General features: G+C 38.8%; 1 protein-coding gene across 1 annotated transcript in view; it reads left to right on the top strand.

The window, feature by feature from the left end:
* The first annotated feature begins 1,194 nt into the window (after nucleotides 1-1,194).
* The window catches only part of LOC133611413 (protein LBH-like), a 39,827-nt gene continuing 13,311 nt past the window's right edge, over nucleotides 1,195-27,710 (top strand). Inside the window, exons 1-2 of the mRNA XM_061968159.2 lie at nucleotides 1,195-1,437; nucleotides 21,435-21,537. Of these exons, the coding sequence (XP_061824143.2) occupies nucleotides 1,412-1,437; nucleotides 21,435-21,537 (129 nt within the window). The 5' untranslated portion in view covers nucleotides 1,195-1,411. The remainder of the gene's footprint in view (nucleotides 1,438-21,434; nucleotides 21,538-27,710) is intronic.

Here is a 27,710-nt window from a genome sequence, read left to right as displayed (position 1 = left end):
TGATATATACAGTATATAATATATACTGATATGTCATATTATTATATTATATACATAGCTTGGATACAAAATTAAAGATTTTTCCTATAATAAAATATTAATAACATATGATACAAAGATTATATTTATTTTTATTAAGAATGTACAATGTAACATATCATATTTACATATTGTATATACAGTATATAATATATACTGATATATTATATTATTATATTATATTATATTTTTGTATAATATATACATTGCAGTAGATTATGAAGAAAATATGGACTGGACTCTCACAATATTATGTTAGACCCACTCGACATCCATTGCATTCGGTCTCCCTAGAGGGGGGGGGGGGGTTACCCACATATGCGGTCCTCTCCAAGGTTTCTCATAGTCATTCACATCGACGTCCCACTGGGGTGAGTTTTTCCTTGCCCTTATGTGGGCTATACCGAGGATGTCGTTGTGGCTTGTGCAGCCCTTTGAGACACTTGTGATTTAGGGCTATATAAATAAACATTGATTGATTGATTGATTGAAAATGTAAATAAAAATAACAAGTGTTGCATAGTTGTAGTTTTGAAATACAGGCTGCCTTTTTGGAATGTATTTATTTAATCTGCTTCTATGAATAAAATAACCTCACGATGGCAGTAGAGATCTGCTGCCTTTTTAGCCAAAAAAAAAAAAAAAAAGTGTGTGCACATGGCCTGTCTAACCACTTGCAGGCTGCATGCAGGGAGAGGAGAACACTGTAGGTTATTGGGCGTGAAGGTCAAGCTTGCAACACTATGACGCTAGCTTGGAATATTTAGATTTTTGATGATGTCATATTAATATATTTACATGACGATACTTAAAAGCTGCTTTTCGCTTTTTTTTGTGAATGGAAAAGATGAAAAAGATGACATGTCCTTGGAAAGATATTTATGAATGGCCCTTTTCTCGTTATACATTTGACGTCAATTAACCAAATTGTCATTCCAATACTTTTTTTTAATTTTTTTAAATTTTTTAATTTTGCACCCTGCTGCAGCATCTTCACCAATTCGTCACAACTAATGCGATATGATGTGCGGTGGCGGCTGGTGTTTGACGTCATCACCATGACGCGCCCTGATTGGCTTTGTGGAAGAAAGGGGGCGGGGGCGAGTGCCATTGAGTAAATTGCTAGAAGGGGGGCGTGTCCTGTTGGCCCAGCAAATACACGCCTCCAGGATAAAAAGTCCACACAAGTGTCGGCGAGGAGCAGACGACGCCAGCGGACTTAAGAAGCCCTTTTTCTGTCATTTAAGTGCTTCTTTTGGCCGTTTAAACGTCAAGTTGTTTGGACGCTTTTGAGAAGAAAAGGAAAGCGAAGTCGAAACCCAACCTTAACTCTTTACCACCTAATTAGCCGAATTGACAGCAGGTGTGGTTCATGAGTATTTCCTCGGGACTAATCAGGTGAGTTATTTCGTATTGTTTCTTTCATTCAGTATGCCTATAAAAGTGTTTTTTTGTGTGTGTGTGTGAGATAACCGTCAAATAAACAAAAAACAGGTAAGATTCAATAAATGCAGGAACACTTGTTAATTAACCCCAATATGGCCGCCAAACAGTAAAAATAGCTTGAATTGTGTCTTTAAAGATAGCTACATTTCAAAGAGCCACCTTGTTTTTAAATGCACCCTGTTCCAGGGATGCATTTTAAACTCCTTCCAGGACCTTTGCTGTGTAATGCTGCAGGTGCATTGCAGTTTGGATGAGGGAAGAAGATGCTCCCATCCTCCATAATGGCATTTTTGCCCATGAACTTCTCTCTTCCACTTCCACTACCTTAATTCATCTTGACATGAAAGTGGATGTTTATTTTGAGACTTTGTGTCTGTGGTGAACCTCCTTCCTGAGAGAGGATGTGCAAGTTTTTTTTTTTTGTTTTTTTTTTTGGAAAGGTACTTTTTTTTTTACATGCCTATTCTGCTATCAGGAAGTTTTGCTATACTGTAAACCAGAGGTGTGGACTCGAGTCACATGACTTGGACTCGAGTCAGACTCGAGTCATGAATTTGATGACTTTAGACTCGACTTGACAAAATGTAAAAAGACTTGCAACTCGACTTAGACTTTAACATCAATGACTTGTGACTTCACTTGGACTTGAGCCTTTTGAATTGACATGACTTGACATGACTTGCTACTTTCCCCAAAACCCAAAGATGAAAAAGTTATTCGGGAGCGCTCCGTATTTTTCATTGTGTACTTGTCTATCAGCGTTGCGTGTGTCAGCTGGTGTGGTCTCAGTACAACAGCCAATCAAATTAGATCTACTTTGTTTTCATCACACAGCATTCATCCAATCAAATTGCAGGACAACCAACGAAGAAGACATGTCCAAACCACACGCCAGTGAACAAAAAATGATACCTAAAACAATTTTGTTTGGGTATAAAAATTACGAGGTGGTCAACACAAAACGGTTTGCAGTATGCAACACATGCGGTTCGAAAATTACTGATGGAGAGGCAACAACTTCCAACTTCGTCCGGCATTTGAAGTTGCACAAAGAACGGTAAGTTTTGAATGTAAGATAACGTTTATTGGCTAAGTAACGTGACTTTTATTTGCTGTGTAGTTAAATCATTGAGGCTGTAAACTCACTGCTAACGTTATAACGTTATTGCAAACACGGGAATCTGTTGCAGTTCACTACCTTATTCATACTTTTTGTTCAGTGATTTTTTTTAAGCAGGGTTACGTTAGTCAATATATCACACGTAACGTTAGACGGCGGTCAGCAGCACCGCATATTTTAGCCACCTAAAAAAAGACAAAAATAGTCAAATAAAGGTCAGTTAAAATGTATACTATATTATGAATATGTGTACCGTTTTAGCTAGCTTTCTGACATACTGTTGGTTGTTTACCTCAGTGGTCCCCAACCACCGGGCCGCGGCCCCGGTACTGGTCCGTGGATCGATTGGTATCGGGCCGCACAAGAAATATATATATATTTTTTTCTTTTTTTAATTAAATCAACATAAAAAACACAAGATACACTTACAAGTAGTGCACCAACCCAAAACAACTCTCCCCCCCCTTTTGTTCTGGGCATTGAACATGAAGACTCTTCCTTCACTGTTCCGAGTGGCCATGAGAGTCTTGGCAGTGCCTGCCTCCAGTGCTCCAGTGGAGCGAGTTTTCAGCCATGGTGGCATCATACTACGCCCCCATCGTGCACAAATGACTGACAGACTCTTGGCTAATTTGGTCTTTTGCAAATGCAATGCAGCATAGGGCCCTGACATATAAAAAGTACAACTTTTTTGTTATGTTCACGTATATGTCATGTTTTTTCAATGTTAACACTTTTGTACAAATAAGTACATTTGCACTTTATTTTTCAATGTGTTTGTTCTGTAAAGGAATGAGTTAATGTTTAAAATGACTGGTTAATAGTGCTATTATAAAGTGCAATGTCAGCACAATTTTCTTTCCTGCAATTTAAAATGCACTTGTTTTAATAAATAAATACAGCGTTTGAAAAGCATACACAATCTGTGTTAATATATTAGTCTGTGGTTAAAAGGACTTGAAAGGACTCGAAACTCAAAATGCAGGACTTAGGACTTGACTTGAGACTTTCCAGTCTTGACTTTGGACTTGACTCGGGGTTTGCCTGTTTTGACTCGGGACTTGACTCGGACTTGAGGGCAAAGACTTGAGACTTACTTGTGACTTGCAAAACAATGACTTGGTCCCACCTCTGCTGTAAACACACTTGTTTTGTTCGAGCTATAGGCTTGTGGGTTATGTTGCGTTCCATCTTGTAAAACCATAAACCAACTGAGTTAAAGACTGCCTGCATGTTGCATATTTAATGTGGTCACCGGAAGCTACCTTTTTTGTTTGCATACACACTTGATATCATACAATGTTTCAACATTTTAACATTTGCAAGTTTGCCATCCAAAAGGTAGCCCAGTTCAACTGTGGGCCTCGCGAGCTCGGTTTAAAACATTGGACTTCAACACATTAGCCGTGAATTCTTAAAAACACTGAAGTGCTTATAGAGGAACTTTGCAGCAGTTTTTGGCATTGACGCCAAAACCTCCTAAAGGCCAGCGCCCACTGCAGTGGACACTTGTAATTTGCATAACAGGGCTATTTTCAGAAGTGTGTAACTTTAACAAAAAACATGGAGCAAAAGCAGAGGATGCTGTTTAAAAATAAGAATCGTGAAGTCTGGCCCCCTGGTCTTGGCTTTCTGGAAATGTGGCCCCTAGAACAATTTAGTTGAATGGTCCTGCCCTACTGGGTCTGTAATTGTGATACTCATTTGTTGTTTGTTGACATTGTGCAGCTCGAAAACAGGATTTTTATACACTTTATACCCAATAAGATGTCATGTAATATTGAGTGGGACATGAAAAACAGTCAAACTTGCAGACTGGCTAAATTGTTGGTAGTTTTTCAGGCAGCATTTTAAGGTGTTTAGTAGAGTTGCGTGGTATAGCACAGTGATTTTCAACCAGTGTGCCGTGAGATACAGTCTGGTGTGCCGTGGAAGATTATCTAATGTCACCTATTTGGGGTAAAGTATTTTTTGCAAACCAGTAATTATAGTCTGCCAATGATGTGCCGTTGTTGTGTCTGCGCTGTCTAGAGCTCGGCAGAGTAACCGTGTAATACTCTTGCATATCAGTAGGTGGCAGCAGGTAGCTAATTGCTTTGTAGATGTCGAAAACAGCGGAAGGCAGTGTGCAGGTAAAAAGGTTTCTAATTCTTAAACCAAAAATAAACAAAAGGTGAATGCCCCTAAGAAATGGCATTGAAGCTTAGGGAAGGCTATGCAGAACGAGACTAAAACTGAACTGGCTACAAAGTAGACAAAAACAGAATGCTGGACGACAGCAAAGACTTACTGTGGAGCAAAGACGGCGTCCGCAATGTACATCCGTACATGACATGACAATCAACAATGTCCACGCAAAGAAGGATAAAAACAACTGAAATATCCTTGATTGCTAAAACAAAGTAGATGCGGGAAATATCGCTCAAAGGAAGACATGAAACTGCTACAGGAAAATACCAAAAAAAGAGAAAAAGCCACCACAATTGGAGCGCAAGACAAGAACTAAAATACTACACACAGGAAAACAGCAAAAAACTCCAAATAAGTCAGGGGGTGATGTGACAGGTGGTGACAGTATACCTACTTTGAGACAAGAGCTATAGTGATGCATGCTTGGTTATGGTTTGAATTCATATCCAACAATTGCGACAACGACTTTTTTCTGTCAACTGAGTTTCGTTGTTGAATGATTTCTGCTGGTGGTGTGCCTCCGGATTTTGTCAACACAAAAAATGTGCCTTGGCTCAAAAAAGGTTGAAAATCACTGGTATAGCCAATATGCATTTGTCCCACGATATGCTCTTAATACTATTAATGATTTGGTGCATTTGCAAACAGCTAAAATTATGCACAAAGCAAACTATAAACTGCACCCAAGAACATAAAACCGTTCTTAACAAATGGAGAAATATAACCTTAGAGTAAATTTGAACATAAAACATTTGTGTGCACATGCGACACTTAAAACCTTTGGCATATAAGTATGTAGAATTAAATTACGGCATGCAAATAAGTCAATGTACTGATATGATCGATCCACTTGAAGAGGCTGTTCAAAGTACCAAAATTAAGAATTTTGATAAATAACTTTAAGCTTTGTTGTATTTAGAATCCATTGATCCAAGTTGTTGCAAAATGTAACCATATGTGTTGGTAATTGCCATGAATTGGAAAAGAGGTAGGATCATTTTTGCTTCTTCTGATTATTTTTCGGGAATGTAAAAACATTTGCCACCATAATGGTGGCAAATTTAATAATAATAATAATCGATTAGATTTTATATCGCACTTTTCTATTATTAGATACTCAAAGCGCTCACTGAGAAGTGGGAACCCATCATTCATTCACACCTGGTGGTGGTAAGCTACATTTGTAGCTACAGCTGCCCTGGGGTAGACAGACGGAAGCGAGGCTGCCGGTTTGCGCCTACGGTCCCTCCGACCACCACCTATCATTCATTCACCAGTGTGAGCGGCACCGGGGGCAAGGGTAGAGTGTCCTGCCCAAGGACACAACGGCAGCGATTTGGATGACAAGAGGCGGGGAGCGAACCTGCAACCCTCAGGTTTCTGGCACGGCCGCTCTACCCACTACGCCATACCGCCTCTAAAACCATAACCATATCGTGATAATGCATGTTGAAGTATTCAGCGCAGTGGAGCAATCGCCTTTGCTTGAGGCTAACATCCCTCCAAAGTGCAAACTTCAAAGCCACTTAAAGGGGAACATTATCACCAGACCTATGTAAGCGTCAATATATATCTTGATGTTGCAGAAAAAAGACCATATTTTTTTTTTTACCGATTTCCGAACTCTAAATGGGTGAATTTTGGCGAATTAAACCCCTTTCTATTATTCGCTCTCGGAGCGGAGTTGTGACGTCACATCGGGAAGCAATCCGCCATTTTCTCAAACACATTACAAACACCGAGTCAAATCAGCTCTGTTATTTTCCGTTTCTTCGACTGTTTTCCGTACCTTGGAGACATCATGCCTCGTCGGTGTGTTGTCGGAGGGTGTAACAACACGAACATGGACGGATTCAAGTTGCACCAGTGGCCCAAAGATGCGAAAGTGGCAAGAAATTGGACATTTGTTCCGCACACTTTACCGACGAAAGCTATGCTACGACATAGATGGCAAGAATGTGTGGATATCCTGCGACACTCAAAGCAGATGCATTTCCAACTGGACTGGACAGATCAGCTTTCAGGAAAAGAGAGCGGATGAGGGTATGTCTACAGAATATATTAATTGATGAAAACTGGGCTGTCTGCACTCTCAAAGTGCATGTTGTTGCCAAATGTATTTCATATGCTGTAAACCTAGTTCATAGTTGTTTGTTTCCTTTAATGCCAAACAAACACATACCAATCGTTGGTTAGAAGGCGATCGCCGAATTCGTCCTCGCTTTCTCCCGTGTCGCTGGCTGTCGTGTCGTTTTCGTCGGTTTCGCTTGCATACGGTTCAAACCGATATGGCTCAATAGCTTCAGTTTCTTCTTCAATTTAGTTTTCGCTACCTGCCTCCACACTACAACCATCCGTTTCAATACATGCGTAATCTGTTGAATCGCTTAAGCCGCTGAAATTCGAGTCTGAATCCGAGCTAATGTCGCTATAGCTTGCTGTTCTATGCGCCATGTTTGTTTGTATTGGCATCACTGTGTGACGTCACAGGAAAATGGACGGGTGTATATAACGATGGTTAAAATCAGGCACTTTGAAGCTTTTTTTAGAGATATTGCGTGATGGGTAAAATTTGGAAAAAAACTTCGAAAAATAAAATAAGCCACTGGGAACTGATTTTTAATGATTTTAACCCTTCTGAAATTGTGATAATGTTCCCCTTTAAATCACCAATTTTAGTACATTTTTTACATGTATCGTTATCACTGGAGGATGAGAAATAGCTAAGCATGCTATGTAAACCGAGGTGGGTGGATCGATACAAATATTGACAGTAACATTACAAATATGTTATATACTCCAGTGATATACATATTTACATTTTTATTTTTGTTATACTTTAGAAACTTGGGAAATAAGCCTCTGGACACAGGAAAACTTTAAGGATAAATAAATAAATAATAATAATTAAAATCAGAGCCTATAGTAGTTTTTGCTTTTGACTATTTTGCTGAAAATATTGTATGTAATAGGGAATAAGGAAATTATTAGAAAATTGATATTGTTACTTTGCCATCCTTTGTTATACTTCCATCTATCCATTTTGTACTGCTTGTCCCTGTTCTGTTCCAACAGAAAGTAACCACATTACCAAGTAGATTAATAATAGTTTAACAAAACTATACAACCGGAAATTTTGCAATTTGATACCCCACATGTCAGCAAGCGAATTAGAAGACTTTTTAACCTGTCATGAAACAATTCATTTATTATTTATATGCCAAAAACATCTGTCTATCTACGTCAATACCTCATGTGTAGCGAAGCCTTCTTATGTTGAAGTGGTGGTGTACACAGGGCAGGCTCATTGAGGCAGCATCATGTCTTGAAAAGCGACCACGCAAACGAGTGAGGAGGGTGATAGATTTTTCTTGCGTTGGGCACTTAATGCTGTTAAAATATCATTATAAATCTATTGTTTTGGCGCCACATGGTCTGATAACAAAGGTTTAACGATGGCCAGAGACCTACAAAGTGGTCAGTGTCTCATTAACTGACTGATCAGTACAATGTCTAAAAGCAAGTTTTTATTATTGTGATAAATGAGCCATGATGTTTTTGCATGGACTTACTCAACCAAGTTTTAGTCAAAGCCACATTACAATTACCCCACATAGGCTTAGATTTGATGATGCAAAGGCCCAAACCGATGTCTAGTCCACTGATACTTCACTGACCTCTTACTGTAAGCCACCAGGTGTCTTAAAACTGGTTGACCGACATACCTGTAGATTAAAGTAAAGCTGGTGTAGCATGTGTTCAAAGACTAGAGGAGAGCTTTAATTGATGACTTTATTAACCCACTAGTGGACAAGTACAGCCTCCAAAGTCAAACATGCACAAGGTTTTTGGCCTTATTATGCCTCTAAAGTCACACAAAAATTTAGTTTGTAACACGAGCAAATTAAGCCAAAGACTTGAGCTGAGTGAGCATCAAATAAGTATGATGACTAGTGATGGGGAAATGGCGTCTTGGTGATCGCATGGCACACTCCCTACCTGTATAGACACTGCGCTGATAATACTGTTGGTGTTTCATCATGGTCACCTGTTGGACTAAAAAAAGTCACTAGATCTGACCTAAAAATAAATACAATTCCCAATGACCGCTGCAATAGTAGCTTTTCTTCCTGGGGTCTAAAATTTCAAAAACTCTTAAGTACATGTACAAAATTAAGGCCAAGGGAAATGCTCATGTATTCATACACGGCAATAGCGTCACATTTGAAATAAAGCTGCCCCACATTAATTATAGATCATAAAAAATAGTTCCTAGAATACATCAGAGGTGTCCAAACCTTTTTCCAGTGATGGACAGAAACATTGAAGGATGCATTTATTACATTAAAGATAGTAAAACCAATACATGCTTAAACTATCTGAACAAAACATCCACATCTTAGCTTTGTTAAAGCTGAGTAAATTAATGTAATATATAATTCAACCCCCCCTTGGCATCTTTAATGTTTTATTCTTATATTATTCCGCTAACTAAAACCTTTTTTGAGGGCTTTAGCAAACGCACACTTACCATATCTTGCAAGACATTTGTACACGACTTCATCATGACCGTACGCAAGAAAATCATCAAAGACCACATATACTGTACTACTAAGACGCACAGGTCATTTTGTTTGTCAGGTCCCATTTTTGGAAATATTTAGGCAAGGTATTTTTTGTGTTCTAATCTAAAAGGTTGCTGGCCAACAACAACAAAATTAGCTGCGGGCTGCAAATTGTCCCTGGGTCGCACTTTGAACAACCTGGGATTAATTTATTTTTTTAAGTTGTCATTTATAGGGAATTGTGGGATACTCCTATCTGTTGCATTATTTGTACCGTATTTTCCGCACTATAAGGCGCACCTAAAAACCTCAAACTTTGTCAAAAGCTGACAGTGCGCCTTATAATCTGGTGCGCCTTATATATGGACCAATATTGAGCCTCCAACAGGTAAAAGTTTCAATCAATCGCAACTACGGTAAGCAGCCGCCGACTTCATTTTCCCCCGTCTTCATTTCCACCCATAGAAGCGCGTGGTGCATGCTGGGATATATGATGGCGTGAGGCGTGCTGTTTCATTTCCATTTGTTTGTTTATGTAAAGACCCCAAAATGGCTCCTATTAAGAGACACGCTTACGACGCAGAGTTTAAACTTAAGACAATTAGTCACACAGTAGAACACGGGAATAGAGCAGTGACTCGATTAATGACGACTTCGACGTATCCTCCCAACTGTTTCATTCGGACACTGAAGAAGAATTCGAGGGATTCTTGGATGAGGAATAACTTAATAAAGTGAGCTTTATATGTGTTTATTTTTTGTGTTGTGTGACATCAACGTTTGAGCAACGTTGAGTTATTGATATTGTTATTGCTCTGCACTATTTCGAGTGTTACTATATTGTGATTGCACTAATGTTTGATTTACCGTAACAGTATCACTGTTTTTTACGTGTTTATTGAATCAGGGGAAAGTTCCCCTCCACTATGTGATATAAATGTTGCACTTCATGTTATATCTTGCTGTTGTTAAAAGATAAACAAAACACCACGTCACTGACTTTACCTCAGGGAAAATAAAACAGCTGTTTATTCATTTTGGGAGTGAACAGAGTTGTCAGAACGCTGGTTCCCTTTAGCGCAGCTCCATCTAATGGATGCATAACGTAACCCAGCCTCTACTGTAGCGTCTATTCTATGCGCCTTATACAGGTAAAAGCCAGTAAATTAGAATATTTTGAAAAACTTGATTTATTTCAGTAATTGCATTCAAAAGGTGTAACTAGTACATTATATTTATTCATTGCACACAGACTGATGCATTCAAATGTTTATTTCATTTAATTTTGATGATTTGAAGTGGCAACAAATGAAAATCCAAAATTCCGTGTGTCACAAAATTAGAATATTACTTAAGGCTAATACAAAAAAGGGATTTTTAGAAATGTTGGCCAACTGAAAAGTATGAAAATGAAAAATATGAGCATGTACAATACTCAATACTTGGTTGGAGCTCCTTTTGCCTCAATTACTGCGTTAATGCGGCGTGGCATGGAGTCGATGAGTTTCTGGCACTGCTCAGGTGTTATGAGAGCCCAGGTTGCTCTGATAGTGGCCTTCAACTCTTCTGCGTTTTTGGGTCTGGCATTCTGCATCTTCCTTTTCACAATACCCCACAGATTTTCTATGGGGCTAAGGTCAGGGGAGTTGGCGGGCCAATTTAGAACAGAAATACCATGGTCCGTAAACCAGGCACGGGTAGATTTTGCGCTGTGTGCAGGCGCCAAGTCCTGTTGGAACTTGAAATCTCCATCTCCATAGAGCAGGTCAGCAGCAGGAAGCATGAAGTGCTCTAAAACTTGCTGGTAGACGGCTGCGTTGACCCTGGATCTCAGGAAACAGAGTGGACCGACACCAGCAGATGACATGGCACCCCAAACCATCACCCAACCATGCAAATTTTGCATTTCCTTTGGAAATCGAGGTCCCAGAGTCTGGAGGAAGACAAGAGAGGCACAGGATCCACGTTGCCTGAAGTCTAGTGTAAAGTTTTCACCATCAGTGATGGTTTGGGGTGCCATGTCATCTGCTGGTGTCGGTCCATTCTGTTTCCTGAGATCCAGGGTCAACGCAGCCGTCTACCAGCAAGTTTTAGAGCACTTCATGCTTCCTGCTGCTGACCTGCTCTATGGAGATGGAGATTTCAAGTTCCAACAGGACTTGGCGCCTGCACACAGCGCAAAATCTACCCGTGCCTGGTTTACGGACCATGGTATTTCTGTTCTAAATTGGCCCGCCAACTCCCCTGACCTTAGCCCCATAGAAAATCTGTGGGGTATTGTGAAAAGGAAGATGCAGAATGCCAGACCCAAAAACGCAGAAGAGTTGAAGGCCACTATCAGAGCAACCTGGGCTCTCATAACACCTGAGCAGTGCCAGAAACTCATCGACTCCATGCCACGCCGCATTAACGCAGTAATTGAGGCAAAAGGAGCTCCAACCAAGTATTGAGTATTGTACATGCTCATATTTTTCATTTTCATACTTTTCAGTTGACCAACATTTCTAAAAATCCCTTTTTTGTATTAGCCTTAAGTAATATTCTAATTTTGTGACACACGGAATTTTGGATTTTCATTTGTTGCCACTTCAAATCATCAAAATTAAATGAAATAAACATTTGAATGCATCAGTCTGTGTGCAATGAATAAATATAATGTACAAGTTACACCTTTTGAATGCAATTACTGAAATAAATCAAGTTTTTCAAAATATTCTAATTTACTGGCTTTTACCTGTATATGAACAAAGTTTTAAAATAGGCCATTCATTGAAGGTGCGCCTTATAGTGCGGAAAATACGGTATATAACTTTGATAAATGCTTGGATGTATGTAGTGTTTGGCGCAACTTGGCCGAATCAGGAGGGAATGGAAAGAAGACGGGGAGTGGGGTGAGCAAGATAGAGACAACAGAGCTACATCAGCAGACACAATAGATACTATTTATAAACAAAAATATTGGTTAAGGAAACGGTAATATCACCATTACACTATAATTAAAACAATGGCTATAATGTTAATATTTACCGCTATTTTAGGGCTGCAACGATTTGTCGACAGATGTTGACGACAAACAATATTTGTTAACAAATGTCGACATTTGTCGTCGACAGTTGTGAAGTCATCACTCGATTTTTTTTTTCCGTCCGGAAGTGGGTCACTCGCTAAACATCGACAGTGATAACATGTAAAGTGTGAGGATATTTCCTCCTATTCTTGTTAAAAGCATGAATATCTTGCTCATTGTGCAAGGCAGACCTTGTTTTTATGGCAGTACATCTGTGATACGCGAGCATTTAAAGCGGAGACATGTCGGACCTTCTGGCGGGAGGATGCGGACACAGTCTCAGTAAGAGTGTTACCTTATGCCTTGCCAGCTATCTAACAAGTGTGAGACGAAGTGGTGTGAAAAATAACTATCATTTTAGCTTAAGTCAGCGAGCTAAACTTTGTGTACATCAATTCAAGTATGTTTTAATTTGTAATGCCGTAAAAAAAAAGGCACTTAAACGCGAACCAATACGGAGGTGAATTGCAACAAATTGTTTTACAGTTTAAAGTTATGCTGTCTGGTCAAATGTATGCAACTATTAGAAATAGTGATAATAAGAGTCTGTCTCATAGAAATAAAAAAAGCCAACATAATTGTTCATTTTCAGGTAATATGATCATATACCAGTGGTTCTCAACCTTTTTTCAGTGATGTACTACCCCTGTGAACAATTTTTTAATTCAAGTACCCCCTAATCAGAGCAAAGTATTTTGGGTTGAAAAAAAGAGATAAAGAAGTACAATACAGCACTATGTCATCAGTTTCTGATTTATTAAATTGTATAACAGTGCAAAGTATTGCTCATTTGTTGTGGTCTTTCTTGAACTATTTGGAAAAAATATATAAAAATAACTAAAAACTTGTTGAAAAATAAACAAGTGATTCAATTCGGAAGGCAGCAATGTGTATGCGTCAATGATCACAATTCACCCTGTATGACCATAAATTATGGGGTTCCCCAGGGATCCATCTTGGGGCCTCTCCTCTTTATCCTATACATAAATGATTTTGTAAACTCCTCCGAAACTTTTCATAAAATAATTTTTGCTGACGATACAAATTTGTTTACCTCACACAGGAGCCTACACGATCTACAAGTAACTGTCAATTCAGAGCTTGTGAAAGTAGATTCCTGGTTCAAATGCAATAAGCTCTCACTTAATGTAAATAAAACAAATTTTATTCTATTTCGATCTAATAAAAACCGGACAAATACTGAGCACTGCCATATCAACATCAATGGGCAGGAAATACAGAGAGTGTACTCCACAAAATTCCTGGGGGTCATCATTGACGAATACCTCAATTTCAAATGTCACATTAGCCATCTGTTAAACAAATTATCCAAATATGTTGGCCTGTTCTTTCACCTTCGTCATTATCTTCCTCTTTATGCTCTACTCACACTATATAAAACTCTCTTTGAACCACATCTAAACTACTGTAATGTCATCTGGTGTAACACCTTCCCTACCTACCTCCACAAATTAGAATCTATGCAAAAGAAAATTATACGGGCCCTGTCATGGTCCAAGTTTAATGCCCCCACTCGACATCTATTCCATAATTATCATCTCTTAAGACTGACAGAGTTCAATATTTATCAAAATGCTTGTTTAACCTATCAAGTCATTTACAGGCTGAATTTAAGGCTCTGTAGCTTGGTTCCTATCTACCATCTCCAGCATGCCCACAACACTCGTAACTTAGATTTGATATCAGGGAAACATCGTTTACTGGATTGTACCGCTCGAAGTGTTGTATGCAGGGGACCAAAGATTTGGAACCGGCTTAATGAGAACCTCAAGATGCTGTATCCATTCTCCAACTTCAAAAATAAACTAAAAACTTATCTATTAACCACCTATATTTAATGCCTCATGTAGGGTAGACTACTGTTGGGTTTTGCATGGTTGAATGAATGTATGTATGTATGTGTATGCTTGCTTTAGTACTATTATCTTGTGTTAATCATATAGCGTTGTTTATTGTTGTTGTACTTGCTACCATGTTCCATCATTCCATGTATATTCCATCATTTCATGTATATTCTATCCTCTGGACCCCCTGTCAAAAGCTTCTTCTAGCTTATTTGGGGGACCCTTTCACGTACCAACATCTTTAAATTATGATATTTTACTACTATTGTATTTGTTATATGGTATTGTGAATAAACTTGAAACTATAAAAAAAAAAAAAAATTATAAATAAAGATTTCTACACATAGAAGTAATCATCAACTTAAAGTGCCCTCTTTGGGGATTGTAATAGAGATCCATCTGGATTCATGAACTTAATTCTGAACATTTCTTCACAAAAAGAGATCTTCAACATCAATATTTATGGAACATGTCCACAAAAAAATCTAGCTGTCAACACTGAATATTGCATTGTTGCATTTCTTTTCACAGTTCTTTTTGACAGACATTTAAAAAAAAATCTCACGTACCCCTTGGCATACCTTCAAGTACCCCCAGAGGTATGCGTACCCCCATTTGAGAACCACTGTCATACACGGTTGCGCTTTCAGCTTCAAACAAAACCGCATTCCATAATTGCAATCAGTGACCGTTTGACTCCTGCGTTGCACCTCATTTTTGGACAGATACTGGATGAGTAAAATGGGGACAAGTCCTTTGACCTGTCCCTTGACCCGGTTTCCGTCTGCCTGCCTGCTGACCTGTCGCGGATGTATTGCATCCTAACTGGGTTAAGAAGGTAAATGATTTGACCAAGATGATGTGTGTGACCAGTTAGTAGTGACGCCTATAGCTATGCATATGACATATTCCATTATTTCAGCCTGCCTACGAGAGAACACTTGTAATTAGGGATGTCCGATATTATCGGCCGATAAATGCTTTAAAATGTAATATCGGAAATTATCGGTATCGGTTTCCAAAAGTAAAATGTATGACTTTCTTTTTAAAATGCCGCTGTGTACACGGACGTAGGGAGAAGTACAGAGCGCCAATACACCTTCAAGGCTCTTCCTTTGCGTGCCGGCCCAGTCAAATAATATCGACGGCTTTTCACACACACAAGTGAATGCAAAGCATATTTGATCAACAGCCATACAGGTCACACTGAGGGTGGCCGTATAAACAACTAACACTGTTACAAATATGCGCCACACTGTGAACCCACACCAAACAAGAATGACAAACAAATTTCGGGAGAACATCCGCACCGTAACACAACATAAACACAACAGAACAAATACCCAGAACCCCTTGCAGCACTAACTCTTCCGGGACGCTACAATATACACCCCCCCCGCTAACTCACCAACACCGCCCCAACCTCCTCATGCTCAGGGAGAGCATGTCCCAAATTCCAAGCTGCTGTTTTGAGGCATTAAAAAAAAAAAAATAATGCACTTTGTGACTTCAATAATAAATATGGCAGTGCCAAGTTGGCATTTTTTTCCATAACTTGAGTTGATTTATTTTGGAAAACCTTGTTACATTGTTTAATGCATCCAGCGGGGCATCACAACAAAATTAGGCATAATAATGTGTTAATTCCACGGCATGGCGCAGTGGAAGAGTGGCCGTGCGCAACCCGAGGGTCCCTGGTTCAATCCCCACCTAGTACCAACCTCGTCATGTCCGTTGTGTCCTGAGCAAGACACTTCACCCTTGCTCCTGATGGCTGCTGGTTAGCGCCTTGCATGGCAGCTCCCTCCATCAGTGTGTGAATGTGTGTGTGAATGGGTAAATGTGGAAGTAGTGTCAAAGCGCTTTGAGTACCTTGAAGGTAGAAAAGCGCTATACAAGTACAACCCAACCCATTTTAATTCCACGACTGTATATATTGGTATCGGTTGATATCGGAATCGGTAATTAAGAGTTGGACAATATCGGATATCGGCAAAAAAGCCATTATCGGACATCTCTACTTGTAATAGATGGTACTGTGAGGATGTTGTTTGCTACCATTTTCAATGTATTTTCTGAGCATTGTCCTCATTGCCCCCCACCCGCCTTTTATGTTTTATTAGGCAGATGTTCTGTTATTCTTAGCCAAGCAGGATGTTTATACAATCCCAGAGTCGAAATATGACTGGCAAGGCACCAGTGTTTATCTTTCTTCCCTCTCCTCAGGTCCTCACTGTCACACTTCCCTGAGCATCCCTCCGTCTCCTCTTCCTCCTCCTCATCCTCTGCTGCTTTTTCTGTGCCTGCCTCGCCCTCGTCTGCATCCTGCTCAAGGATGAAATGACATCTTACATGATAAAGCTGGCATGTCTGTCAAGCATATATTATAGTTATTACAGTTGAACCTCTTGCCATGATCCATTATCTTTTCGTGCAATGTAGTCAGCATTTCTGCAATATAGCTGTAAAAAGTTAAGTCAAAGTAAAACAAGTTAGTTTTGACATTAGTGTCAACGTGTTGCTGTTCTGTACTGCAACAATGTGGAATAAGGGTGCTGCTTGTCATTATGCATAACATTTAGGAAAAAAAGATCAAGCAAAAATGTGTGGCATTAATCCTATAGGTCAAAGGTGTCAAACTAATTTTAGCTCAGAGGCCGCATGGAGGAAAATATATTACCTTGTGGGCTGGACTGGTAAAATCATGGCATTAAAACAAAAAGACAACCTTCAGATTGTTTTTTGTCTTACTTTGGCCAAAAATAGAACAAGCACATTCTGAAAATGTACATATTACAAATAATTTCATTGGCCAAACACTTCCAAGTTACCGGTAGTTAAATTCTGAGGGGAAAAAAATGGTGCAGTTTTAAAAACACAACAAACTTGACCATTGTCTGTTTTTTACAAAGCCATTCAACTTTTAGCACTTCCTGTTTTTGAATTCTCAAACCGCTACATTGGTGAAATCCGCATACTGCCACGACACATTCATTTATCATTCAATTATCACAAGTGTAATACTTAAAAAAAAAATAAAAAAACAGTTATCAAAATGACACTGTGGCCGAAATCAAGGTAACATAACTACAAACTTAACCAATGTGAGCATTTATTTAAGTGTGAAATAAAATGGAACAAACACAAACATAGAAACACACATTTTTACAATGGAGTTCTGGGCATGTGCATCGTGCATTCAACCAATTGCAAGCTCTTCATGGAAGATGATGGTCAAGTTGACTTAAGTCTTTGCATCGTCCCGTTTCGTTATTTTATTCGTTGTGTATAATTTACAATGAAAGAAGGTATTGTGCGTCGATATTGCCGCCATCTGCTGCCAGCTACAACAGGAGCAGCTGATTGCTAGCACCTGCGCTGATTGGAGTAGCGGCAGCCAATCTAGAGGGCGCTCAAAGTCAGCTGACATGCCATCTTTAAACGATGTCATGTGTGGCGTAGGTTAGGGCTGGGCGATATGGCCTTTTATTAATATCTCGATATTTTTAGGCCATGTCACGATACACGGTATATATCTTGATATTTTGCCTTAGCCTAGAATGAACACTTGATGCATATAATCACAGCAGTATGATGATTCTATGTGTCTACATTAAAACATTCTTGTTCATACTGCATTAATATATGCTCATTTTAAACTTTCATGCAGAGAGGGAAATCACAACTAAGTGTATTTTTTAAACAGTTACAAGCAGTGGCACAAACATTCGTGTCATTTCCAAAACAGAAAGTGCAAGATTGTCAGAGACATTTTAAAACAAGCTATAAGTGCACTTTTGTGAATGATGTCACCAAGATGACATATCAAAACACTAAATTAAAGTGTACTTTTTGTACAGAACGCCACTACAATAGTTAAAAACAAATAAAGTGCACGTTTGTGCATGATGTCACACAAGATATTTCAATAACTGTCAAATAAAAATGAGCTGCATAATAGGTTCCTGCGGACGTTATCTCCTTCTGTTGTTGACTTTTTTGTTTCATACGGTGTTGATGTGTTGCTTCGGCACTTTGTTGGTGTGACACCGGCCGGAGATGTTGACATGCGGAGTTTCAAGCACTCTTCATTTGAATTGCTATTGCGACATCCAGTGGACTCATTTAGAACAGCAGTTTATTTAATTAAAAATGCAGCTAATTTTTATATTTGGCAAACTGATCTTGCAGGCCGGATTAAACTTGTTCGCCGGCCTGATACGGCTCGAAGGTCGTGGGTTTGACACCCCTGCTATAGGTCCTCACTGAGCTGAAGTTTTTTTTGTTTGTTTTTTTACTGTATGACCTGGAGCAGTTTTAAAATGTTGGGCTAATGTTTACCCTGCTGGTAACTTGAAATGAAGACTACTCACTCTTCTACCAGTATCCTGCTTGTGATGTCACTTTTTCCATTAGCAAGCAAAACATTTGCGCGTGTATGGAAAAAGTGATTAAAAACCAGTTTCTTTTGCTTTCGGGGTTAATCAGCTGCCTTTTACTGTAGTGACTCATGTAATGTACACCCCGCCCATAAACTGCTCATTTTGTGCTCTAGTGACTGTTGTGACATGACAGTTTTGTAGTTTAACTGTTTTACATTACTTCGATCTGTCAGTCATTTGGAGCGCCGGTGGTATGTTTGAGGTAGTTCCCCTTTACCTTGAAATGATTGGTGCCGCTATAGATATCTCGGAACTCTTGCTTTGTATAGGATTGTTGGTTCATTCTTTGTTTGTCACAGTAGGAGACAAAGACAGACAGGTTTCATGATGTTTGGCGTCTTCGGGCTGTGTTGGCTTTATATAAATGGCATCTTTTTGGTCTACTTCAGAAGCTAGAGCTGAATGTTGTGTGGCGAATCGAATAGGATTTAAGTAATTGTACTAAATTCAAAGACATGTGTTAATCACAACCTCGCCGTGCCCTGAAATAAGCGTGTTTTGAGATTTAATGTAGGTCGAGCAAATCTCTATATTGAACCGGTGAAACGTCTGGTCGCATACTGTTAGTCTCGTCCTATAGAGCTAGCAAGCGTATAAACGTTAAAGCTTGTGGCCATCGACCACACGCTTTAAATAGACGGCATGAGAAGGCCTCAGAGCATCACAAGAGACATCGGGCTGCACAATGTCATCTCTTTTTGTTTTGTTTTCGGCGCTTTACAATCCCGACCAGCCCAACACATAAACAACCTTGTACCACTCTAAAATGGAAAGTTTTGATTGGAACGAGAGTAGAACAAGAGTGCATAGAGTTCCTTCCCCAGTCAAATACCACAGCGCACCCCCCTAAACCGCCTCCCCTCCCAGCACACTCTCACAATGACTGTGATGCCGTGCAACAGTCTGTAGCTCTGCATTGCAATAAGAACAAAGCCCAGGCTAGACCTCGAAACATAACTTCATGAATTTCAGACTTGGGTTTTCTGCTTTTTGTCTTTTTTTTTTTAAGGGGGTTTTAAATCATAAGAGCTGTGACCGTGTAAGAAATGGAATGCTTTTCTGGTCTTGTCTGTCACAGCAGGGACGGGCATAATAATCGATTAGTCACAGGGAATTTTGTAGCATTGATTTGATTAATCGCGGCAAAACAGAGGCTAAATGATTCACTTCGTGTTTCTGTGTCCAGGGAATTATTCCATACATTTTTGTAAACTTTAACCAAAGGTACATAAGACTGAATTTCTTCACTCTCGTATCGATCATACACTGTACTTGATACTAGCCTTGGTATTGACACTACTGACACATGACTCGATCCACCCTCCCCTTACATATCTCCCTGGCTACACATCAACAAATCACGGTTATATTATCCTTGTTCTCTACTCGTGTTAATCTATTTGTTAATTTCTTATTCATAGCTGCTTACTTTCTGGTGTAACACAATCCCATCAAGACTTCTTAAAGTTATTTATTTAGAGCACTGCTCTAAATAAATAACCCTTGGCAGGCGGGGTACACCCTGGACAAGTCGCCTTCTCATCGTAGGGCCAACACAGACAACATTCACACTCACATTCACACACTAGGGCCATTTTTTAGTGTTGCCAATCAACCTATCCCCAGGTACATGTTTTTTGGCAATTTTTATAAATGCCAATTCTTAATCGATTCATCATTTTCAAGAGTTAGTTGTTTTTTTTTCTTTTGCGAAGTGCTTTTATTTATTTATTTTGATATTTATTTATGGATTAAATCGATGGATTAGAGTTTTTTTCCTTTTTTTCCTATTGTATTTGTATGTTTTAAATGCTTTGTAAATGTCCTAAGATTTGTGATGCTTGCAAGGTTGCTCCTCTCTTTTTATTAGGTTAACATTTTTTTATTTTTTGCAACACAATTAAAAAATAAATAAAAAATTATAATTATAATTTTAGGCCAACACTGGCACTTTTTGTGGGTGGGGATCTGTGGGTGTGAGTGTGTGTGCATTGCACGCATAAATATCATAAGAGAATTGTGTTGACTCAAATCTATTCTGAATTGAATAGTCACCCCAAGAATCTGAATCAAATTGTGAGGTGCCCAAAGATTCCCACCTCTAATCCACATCATTATTCTGTTCCATATGACACTGGCATCAAAGTAGGTGTTTAGAACATTCATTAACAGATTATCCTGCTCAAGGACATCTAACGAGCTAAATTCAAAAACAGTCTAGCGCTAGAAATGTAATTCTCCTCCTGAACAGTTAAACGCACACAAAAGGGAGAAAATGTGTCAAAACATGCACCGCTTTTTTTTTTTTTTTTTTTAGACTAATACAGCACTAACCCCAGTTTTGACCTCCATAAGTCAGACTGACTCGACATTTCACAGCTTTATGAACTCGACCAAACAACCATTGTAACTTTAGAGTCGTATATCACCATAAAATTAGGTATGTCCCGTTTTTGGGGGGTCTAATAGGTACATAGGTCTGTGAAATGTGTGCAAGATTGATTGGAAAACATGGCTGCCATGAGGCATATTTATCATTAAGCTTATGTCTTATGAATATACCTGTTTGCCAACTTGTATTCCGAAACATTTTTCCCATTTTCACCATTTTTTTGTTATTTTGGAAATATGACTCTTTTCAAGCTAATATGTGCTGATCAACATTCTCAACCATGTTCCTCTTTGTTACCACGATGGCAGATCAGAGTTTGTGCCCCGCCGAGATATGACTGAGGTGATGATCAACAGCACCCCCATGGACGACATGAGGCTCAGTCCCACCAAGGACAGACTCTCCTTCCAGGTAGGTTTTAAACAAACACAAATGTATACTTGAAGCGGACACAACTCTGACTGGCTGACTCACGTCGACATAAGCTGTTGTCGGCGTAACCAAAAATGAAAGAATATGGGGTATTGTTTTAACCTGTGGCAGTTTGCCGTAATTTTCTTGTATGTGTGCATATTTACAATTAGATGTTTCTGCTTTTATAATAATTTATACTCCTGTCATTTAGTATGTCTTTACGACAATGACAAGACTTTCAAACATGCGCAAATCTTTCTTTTATTGGCCAACAATTGAAAAAGAAAAAAATGAATTGGATTACATACTACTGCCATGCTTTTATGATGAAGCATAATATGAAGTGTATCTCTGTTGACAGTTTAACAACTTAAATTAGTTCCTTATTTGATTTTATTACATTCAATTGTTTGAGCAAAACAAAGTTTATAGTACACAATAACTAAACAAAAGTAGAAACTACTAGCTTTAGATTTAGATTTAGATTTAGATTTATTGGTCCCCTTGGGGAAATTCATTGTCACTGCCGTACATTTAAACACTAGACATTACACATCACACAAAAAAAATAACAAAAAGACATCATACATGACTAACACACATTTACAGATATCCTGGACTATTGTTTTTGCCAGTCGGGTGATGGACCTGTGGTTTAAGTCTGAAATGTTGTACTCTTTTAAATCCTTGTTTTTTGCCCTCAAAGTCCTCCTGTGCCCAGCAAATTATTAAAATAATTTTGTAAACATTAACAAAAATGTAGAAACACTGATTGTGTATCCATAGAAATATCGCTTTAATTACTCTAGTATCAATCATATACTCGTACTACCCTTGTTATCAACACCACCAATTTATGGATCGATCTACCCTCCCCATACGTGTCCCCGTGGCCACGGCACAGCAACAGATCACCGTTATATTATCCTCTCTAGACTTATTAATCTGTATTTTTTGGACCATAAGGCGCATCTGATTATAAGTCACATTGCCGATGAACGGGGCTATTTTCATACAAAGGGCGCACCGGATTATAAAGTGCATTAAAGGGGTCATATTCAGATTTTTTTTTTTATACATTTAAACATTTCCTTGTGGTCTACATCAGTGTTTTTCAACCACTGTGCCGTGGCACACTAGTGTGCCGTGAGATACAGTCTGGTGTGCCGTGGGAGATGAACTAATTTCACCTATTTGGGTTAAAAAATATTTTTTGCAAACCAGTAATTATAGTCTGCAAATGATGTGTTGTTGTTGAGTGTCGGTGCGGTCTAGAGCTCGGCAGAGTAACCGTGTAATACTCTTCCATATCAGTAGGTGGCAGCCGGTAGCTAATTGCTTTGTAAATGTCGGAAACAGCGGGAGGCAGTGTGCAGGTAAAAAGGTGTCTTATGCTTAAACCAAAAATAAACAAAAGGTGAGTGCCCCTAAGAAAAGTCATTGAAGCTTACGGAATGCTATGCAGAACGAAACTAAAACTGAACTGGCTACAAAGTAAACAAAAACAGAATGCTGGACGACGGCAAAGACTTACTGTGGAGCAAAGATGGCGTCCACAATGTACATCCGAACATGACATGACAATCAACAATGTCCCCACAAAGAAGGATGAAAACAACTGAAATAGTCTTGATTGCTAAAACAAAGTAGATGCAGGAAATATCGCTCAAAGGAAGACATGAAACTGCTACAGGAAAATGCCAAAAAAAAGAGAAAAAGCCACTAAAATAGGAGCGCAAGACAAGAACTAAAACACTACACACAGGAAAACAGCAAAAAACTCAAAATAAGTCAGGGCGTGATGTGACAGGTGGTGACCGTACACCTACTTTGAGACAAGAGCTATAGAGATGCATGCTTGGTTATCGTTTAAAGTCATATCCAACAATTGCGACAACGACTTTTTATTGTCAACCGAGTTTATGATTTCTGCTGGTGGCGTGCCTCCGGATTTTTTCAATGCAAAAAATGTGCCTTGCTTCAAAAAAGGTTGAAAAACACTGGTCTACATAACATGTGATTGTTGTTCTATGGTCAAAATGTTAGATGATGTTTTACAGACCATCTTCAAGCTTCTTTCTTAATGTATCTTCAGGATGCGCTGTTTTGTGGGTGGTCTTATGTATGTGGCTCCACTTCGACAGCGTCTTCTCCCAGTCACCTTTTATTGTAGTTTTTTTTGCGCTTCCCTATGGAGTCTTCCGAGAGATTAAGTTCGAGCTATACACTACTTTGTATTAGAAATGGCAACAGCAAAGGATTAATGCCCCACAACAAAAGAATAAAGAAAAAAAAAAAGCACTTATTGACTACGACGTGGACTACAATGGTGGACGCGCGCAACTTTTCTCGACTTGGCCAGATTCTAAATACACAAACAGCAGAAACCAATAGGTAAGAAAAGTTGGTGTTGCATAATAGGTTGAAACAAAACACTAGATATGTCTCCTTATATGTTCCATTGTGGGGTCCTTATACACACTATTATACCCGTATGTTGAAGCACAGTACGTCTGACTATGGTTGCCATAATGCTCAGACAATCCATCAAGCAGTGTGGCTTTGTAGCTTACCAAAGTCACACTAAACATTTTGACAGATTTTTTGAGTGCTGTTTAATGTCCTAAATATGCTCACTGAAACAGTGTTTTGGTCTTGCTTGCTTACCGTACTTGCTAGCGTCATTTATTGAATGGGCGTCAACCTGCAGTCCACGCATATCTCTTATGTATGACTGCCATATACTGGTCACACTTATCATTACAGTGTACCACAACCAGAATTAATACATGTACACAGTGTTGATTTCTGAGAAAATAAAATAATGTGCGCCTTATTCTGAAAAATATTTTACTTGTTAATTTCCTAATAGCTGCTTACTTTCTGCTGTAACACGCTACCATCTACACTTCTTAAACTTTACACAACTTATTTCTTAGTGTTGTATTAAGCTAGTTTAGCGATTAGCATGCCAGTTTATTTGCCCCAATGGAAGAAAAGAGCAAATTTAGGGCTGCAGCTCCACACTGCATGGATATACACTCATTGTAGCTCAGGGGCCACATGGAGGAAAATATATTCCCAACTTGGCTAGATTGGTAAAAATCATGGCATGATAACCTAAAAATAAAGACAACTTCAGAGTGTTTTCCTTGTTTAAATATAGACCAAGTACTTTCTGAAAATGTTGGGTTTTTTCTACAATTACATGTTGCAGTTAATAGTATTCTATCTGCATGTGATAATGTTATTCAGTCAAAAAGATCAAATTTAGTCTGGCACACGGTCTTAACATGGCACATAGGTCTGCCCCCTGTGAAGTCTTGCGGTCTTGCAGCAGGGGATACAAAGAATTTCTGTTGTGACATCTAGTGGACACATTTAGAACAGTTTCTTTCATTCAAAAATTTCAGCTCCTATTTATACTTCGCAAACTCATCTCGCGGGCCTGATAAAACATTTGTTTGACACCCCTGATATACACAGTTAGCTGCTAGTCCCCTCTGTCAGCTAATGGACCAAAATAGTCAACCAGATCTGATCGGCATTGAAAGGCTTTAATCTGCATTGTCCGATCAGACTTTGGTGGTTAATTGATTGGCAAGTCACTAAAACAGACAATATATTACAGTATTTATAGAAATGACCTATTGTAGATCCTAAATTGCATGTCGACAAAAGTGGTTGCCCATGTATGTCGACGTTTGCTTAAGCGGGCACTTTTTAGTAATAAGAACACAAGAAGATCAAGAACAAGAAGATCGGGACTTGATGTGTTGTCTTCATGAACTGGACCGACACTTGAATGCCTACCACAGACATGTAACTACAACAGCCAAAAGAAGACCTAATGGGAAACCGGTTCTTTGTGAAATGTCCGTAAATCTTGCCTAAAGAGCGAGAAGCAGCCATCAGGTGGTCTTGACAAGTGCCTTGCAGCAGCTTTGTTAAAACTCAACAAGGCCTTCTGAGAAACACAGCTGCTTCCCTGACAATGTATTACATTATGGACCTCATTTCTGAATGCTGAGATACTCTCGTGTTTAAGGATATGAGTCTATAGCCAGATATATTTACCACCTGGCCCCATTGATGCCATGAAAAGGATGAAGCTTGACCCCTAAGGAAGAAGCCGACTTCCTTTACCTGTTTCACACCCCAGCTGTCGGGGAGCGGACAGGAGGGTACAGCTAGTGTACTCCTCCCTCGCATTGTATTTGTCACGGTTAAATGGCTGCCTAGAGGGTGCTTAGGTTCCCTCTTCCTGGTCCAACCATGCAAGCTATGCTTCACTCAAACACAAATGCAACAAAAGGACAAATTTGTTAAAAAAGCCAATGATTTCACTCACTAGGGATGTAACGATAAACCACAATAACCACTGTAAAGCTTTCAACGGTTAATATTAGTTTTAAATTATGGTAAAAAAGATGATTAATAACTGCAGTTTGATAAACTCACGGACTGACTGGCGCCAGCTCGCTAGCATTAATGTCTTTCCCCATTAAGAGACAACATATCTCAATCCAAATTTAAACACATTACCGTCTAGAAACTAAAATATTAAATTGTTGACTTTGAACATACAAGCTGGGCTCTCTTAGACAAGAGTGATTGAGGTGTTTTTACGGTGCGTTCAAGACCGATGAACTAAAACGCCTCACCGCCTGCCAGAAACAAATTGATTGGTTACGCACTTTTCATATAAATAAATCCACAATAAAAATATTTAAAACAAAAGCTTAGCCATTAGAACATATAAAATACTAAGACCTAAACACTGTCAGTGGAGCTAAGAAACACAAAACATGCAAAATGGTGGCTTTTTTACAGTGTCAAATTGGTCAAAAGTGGGTGTGGGCGTCTGAGTACTTTTTGAGCACATTCAACAATACTGTGATAATAACCATGATCATTTTGGTCACAATAACTGACATTTTATATCAATGCATTACTAAGCAACAAATGATAACATTTATTTTTGAATGTGAGATGGTGCCATAAAGCAGCTTTTAACTGTTTCAAAGAAAACTGACGTAACTTCTGTTTTGTTTGGTCAGTAAGTACACAGTCTGGTGGAGCAGGTAACTGCACAAAATATATATTTTTTTTAAATCGAGGAGAGGACCTAACTCTGTATTTCCAGTCCCACAGTTTGAGAAGCCCTCATTACTATGGGTCTTTCTCAAGCGGTGTCCTATTACTTGCAGAAATCTTTATTTACCACAATTTTCGGCATATAAGCCTCTACTGTTTTTTTCTGCGCTTTATATAATGCTACGGCTATTTTTATGGATTTTTCCAGGTTCACAAATTTTCACATGCCAGCAGTACATTTAGCCGTGTCGCATCAGACGAATGAAATTGCCAAATGGGTCACGGTGGACCAATGAAATCGTTCAACTCAAACACACTTGCACAATTATTCCGTTTAGCCATTTAGCTCTTTATGGACTCACGCTCATCATGGAGAAGACGCAGCAAAATGCACACGATGCAGCCCCAAGCTGAGCCATCGGAGAAAAAAAACAGAACTGAAATCCACTAACACGTATCACTACTTTCATTAGGGAAAAGAGGGGATGTGTTATGATATTCATCTATATTTAAACACTTCCTTGTGCCCTAGATATGTATTGGATATAGTTTGGTTTAAATTTTGCTTAATCACTTTTATAACCTGTTTTTTTTTTTTTTTCTTTAGTTCTGCCAGATGTTTAATTATGGAGGCATTTCCATATTGCAAATGAAATCGTGCCCCATTCTCCAAGTATAATGTATCTCTCGGAAATGTACACAATTTAAATATATTATATTTGAATATATATATATATATATATATATATATATATATATATATAATTGTTTTAATTGTATTTTTTATTTTTTTACTGTTTTTAGCAGAATTTTTATGTCACTGCATGTCGCGCGTCTTTTGTGCGCATTCCAAGATTAGATGAAAATAAGCCTAGGCGATATGGCTGCAAACTGTTTTATATCGGTCAATATCTGTTTACGACCTAAAATACATTTTTTTATATTTTGTATGATCTAAAATAAGGACCAAGAGAAAAAAATTTTAAATGTAATTTTTTTTTAATTCAAAATGTAACCTTCCTCTGATTATAATCACCTCAGCTGTCAAGGCAGAAAAAAAATAAAATGCCGAA

This window comes from Nerophis lumbriciformis, linkage group LG08 (assembly GCF_033978685.3).
Source record: "Nerophis lumbriciformis linkage group LG08, RoL_Nlum_v2.1, whole genome shotgun sequence".
NCBI lineage: Eukaryota > Metazoa > Chordata > Actinopteri > Syngnathiformes > Syngnathidae > Nerophis > Nerophis lumbriciformis.
Note: the sequence above shows the minus strand (reverse complement) of the source record. Positions and strands in the feature narration are given on the sequence as shown.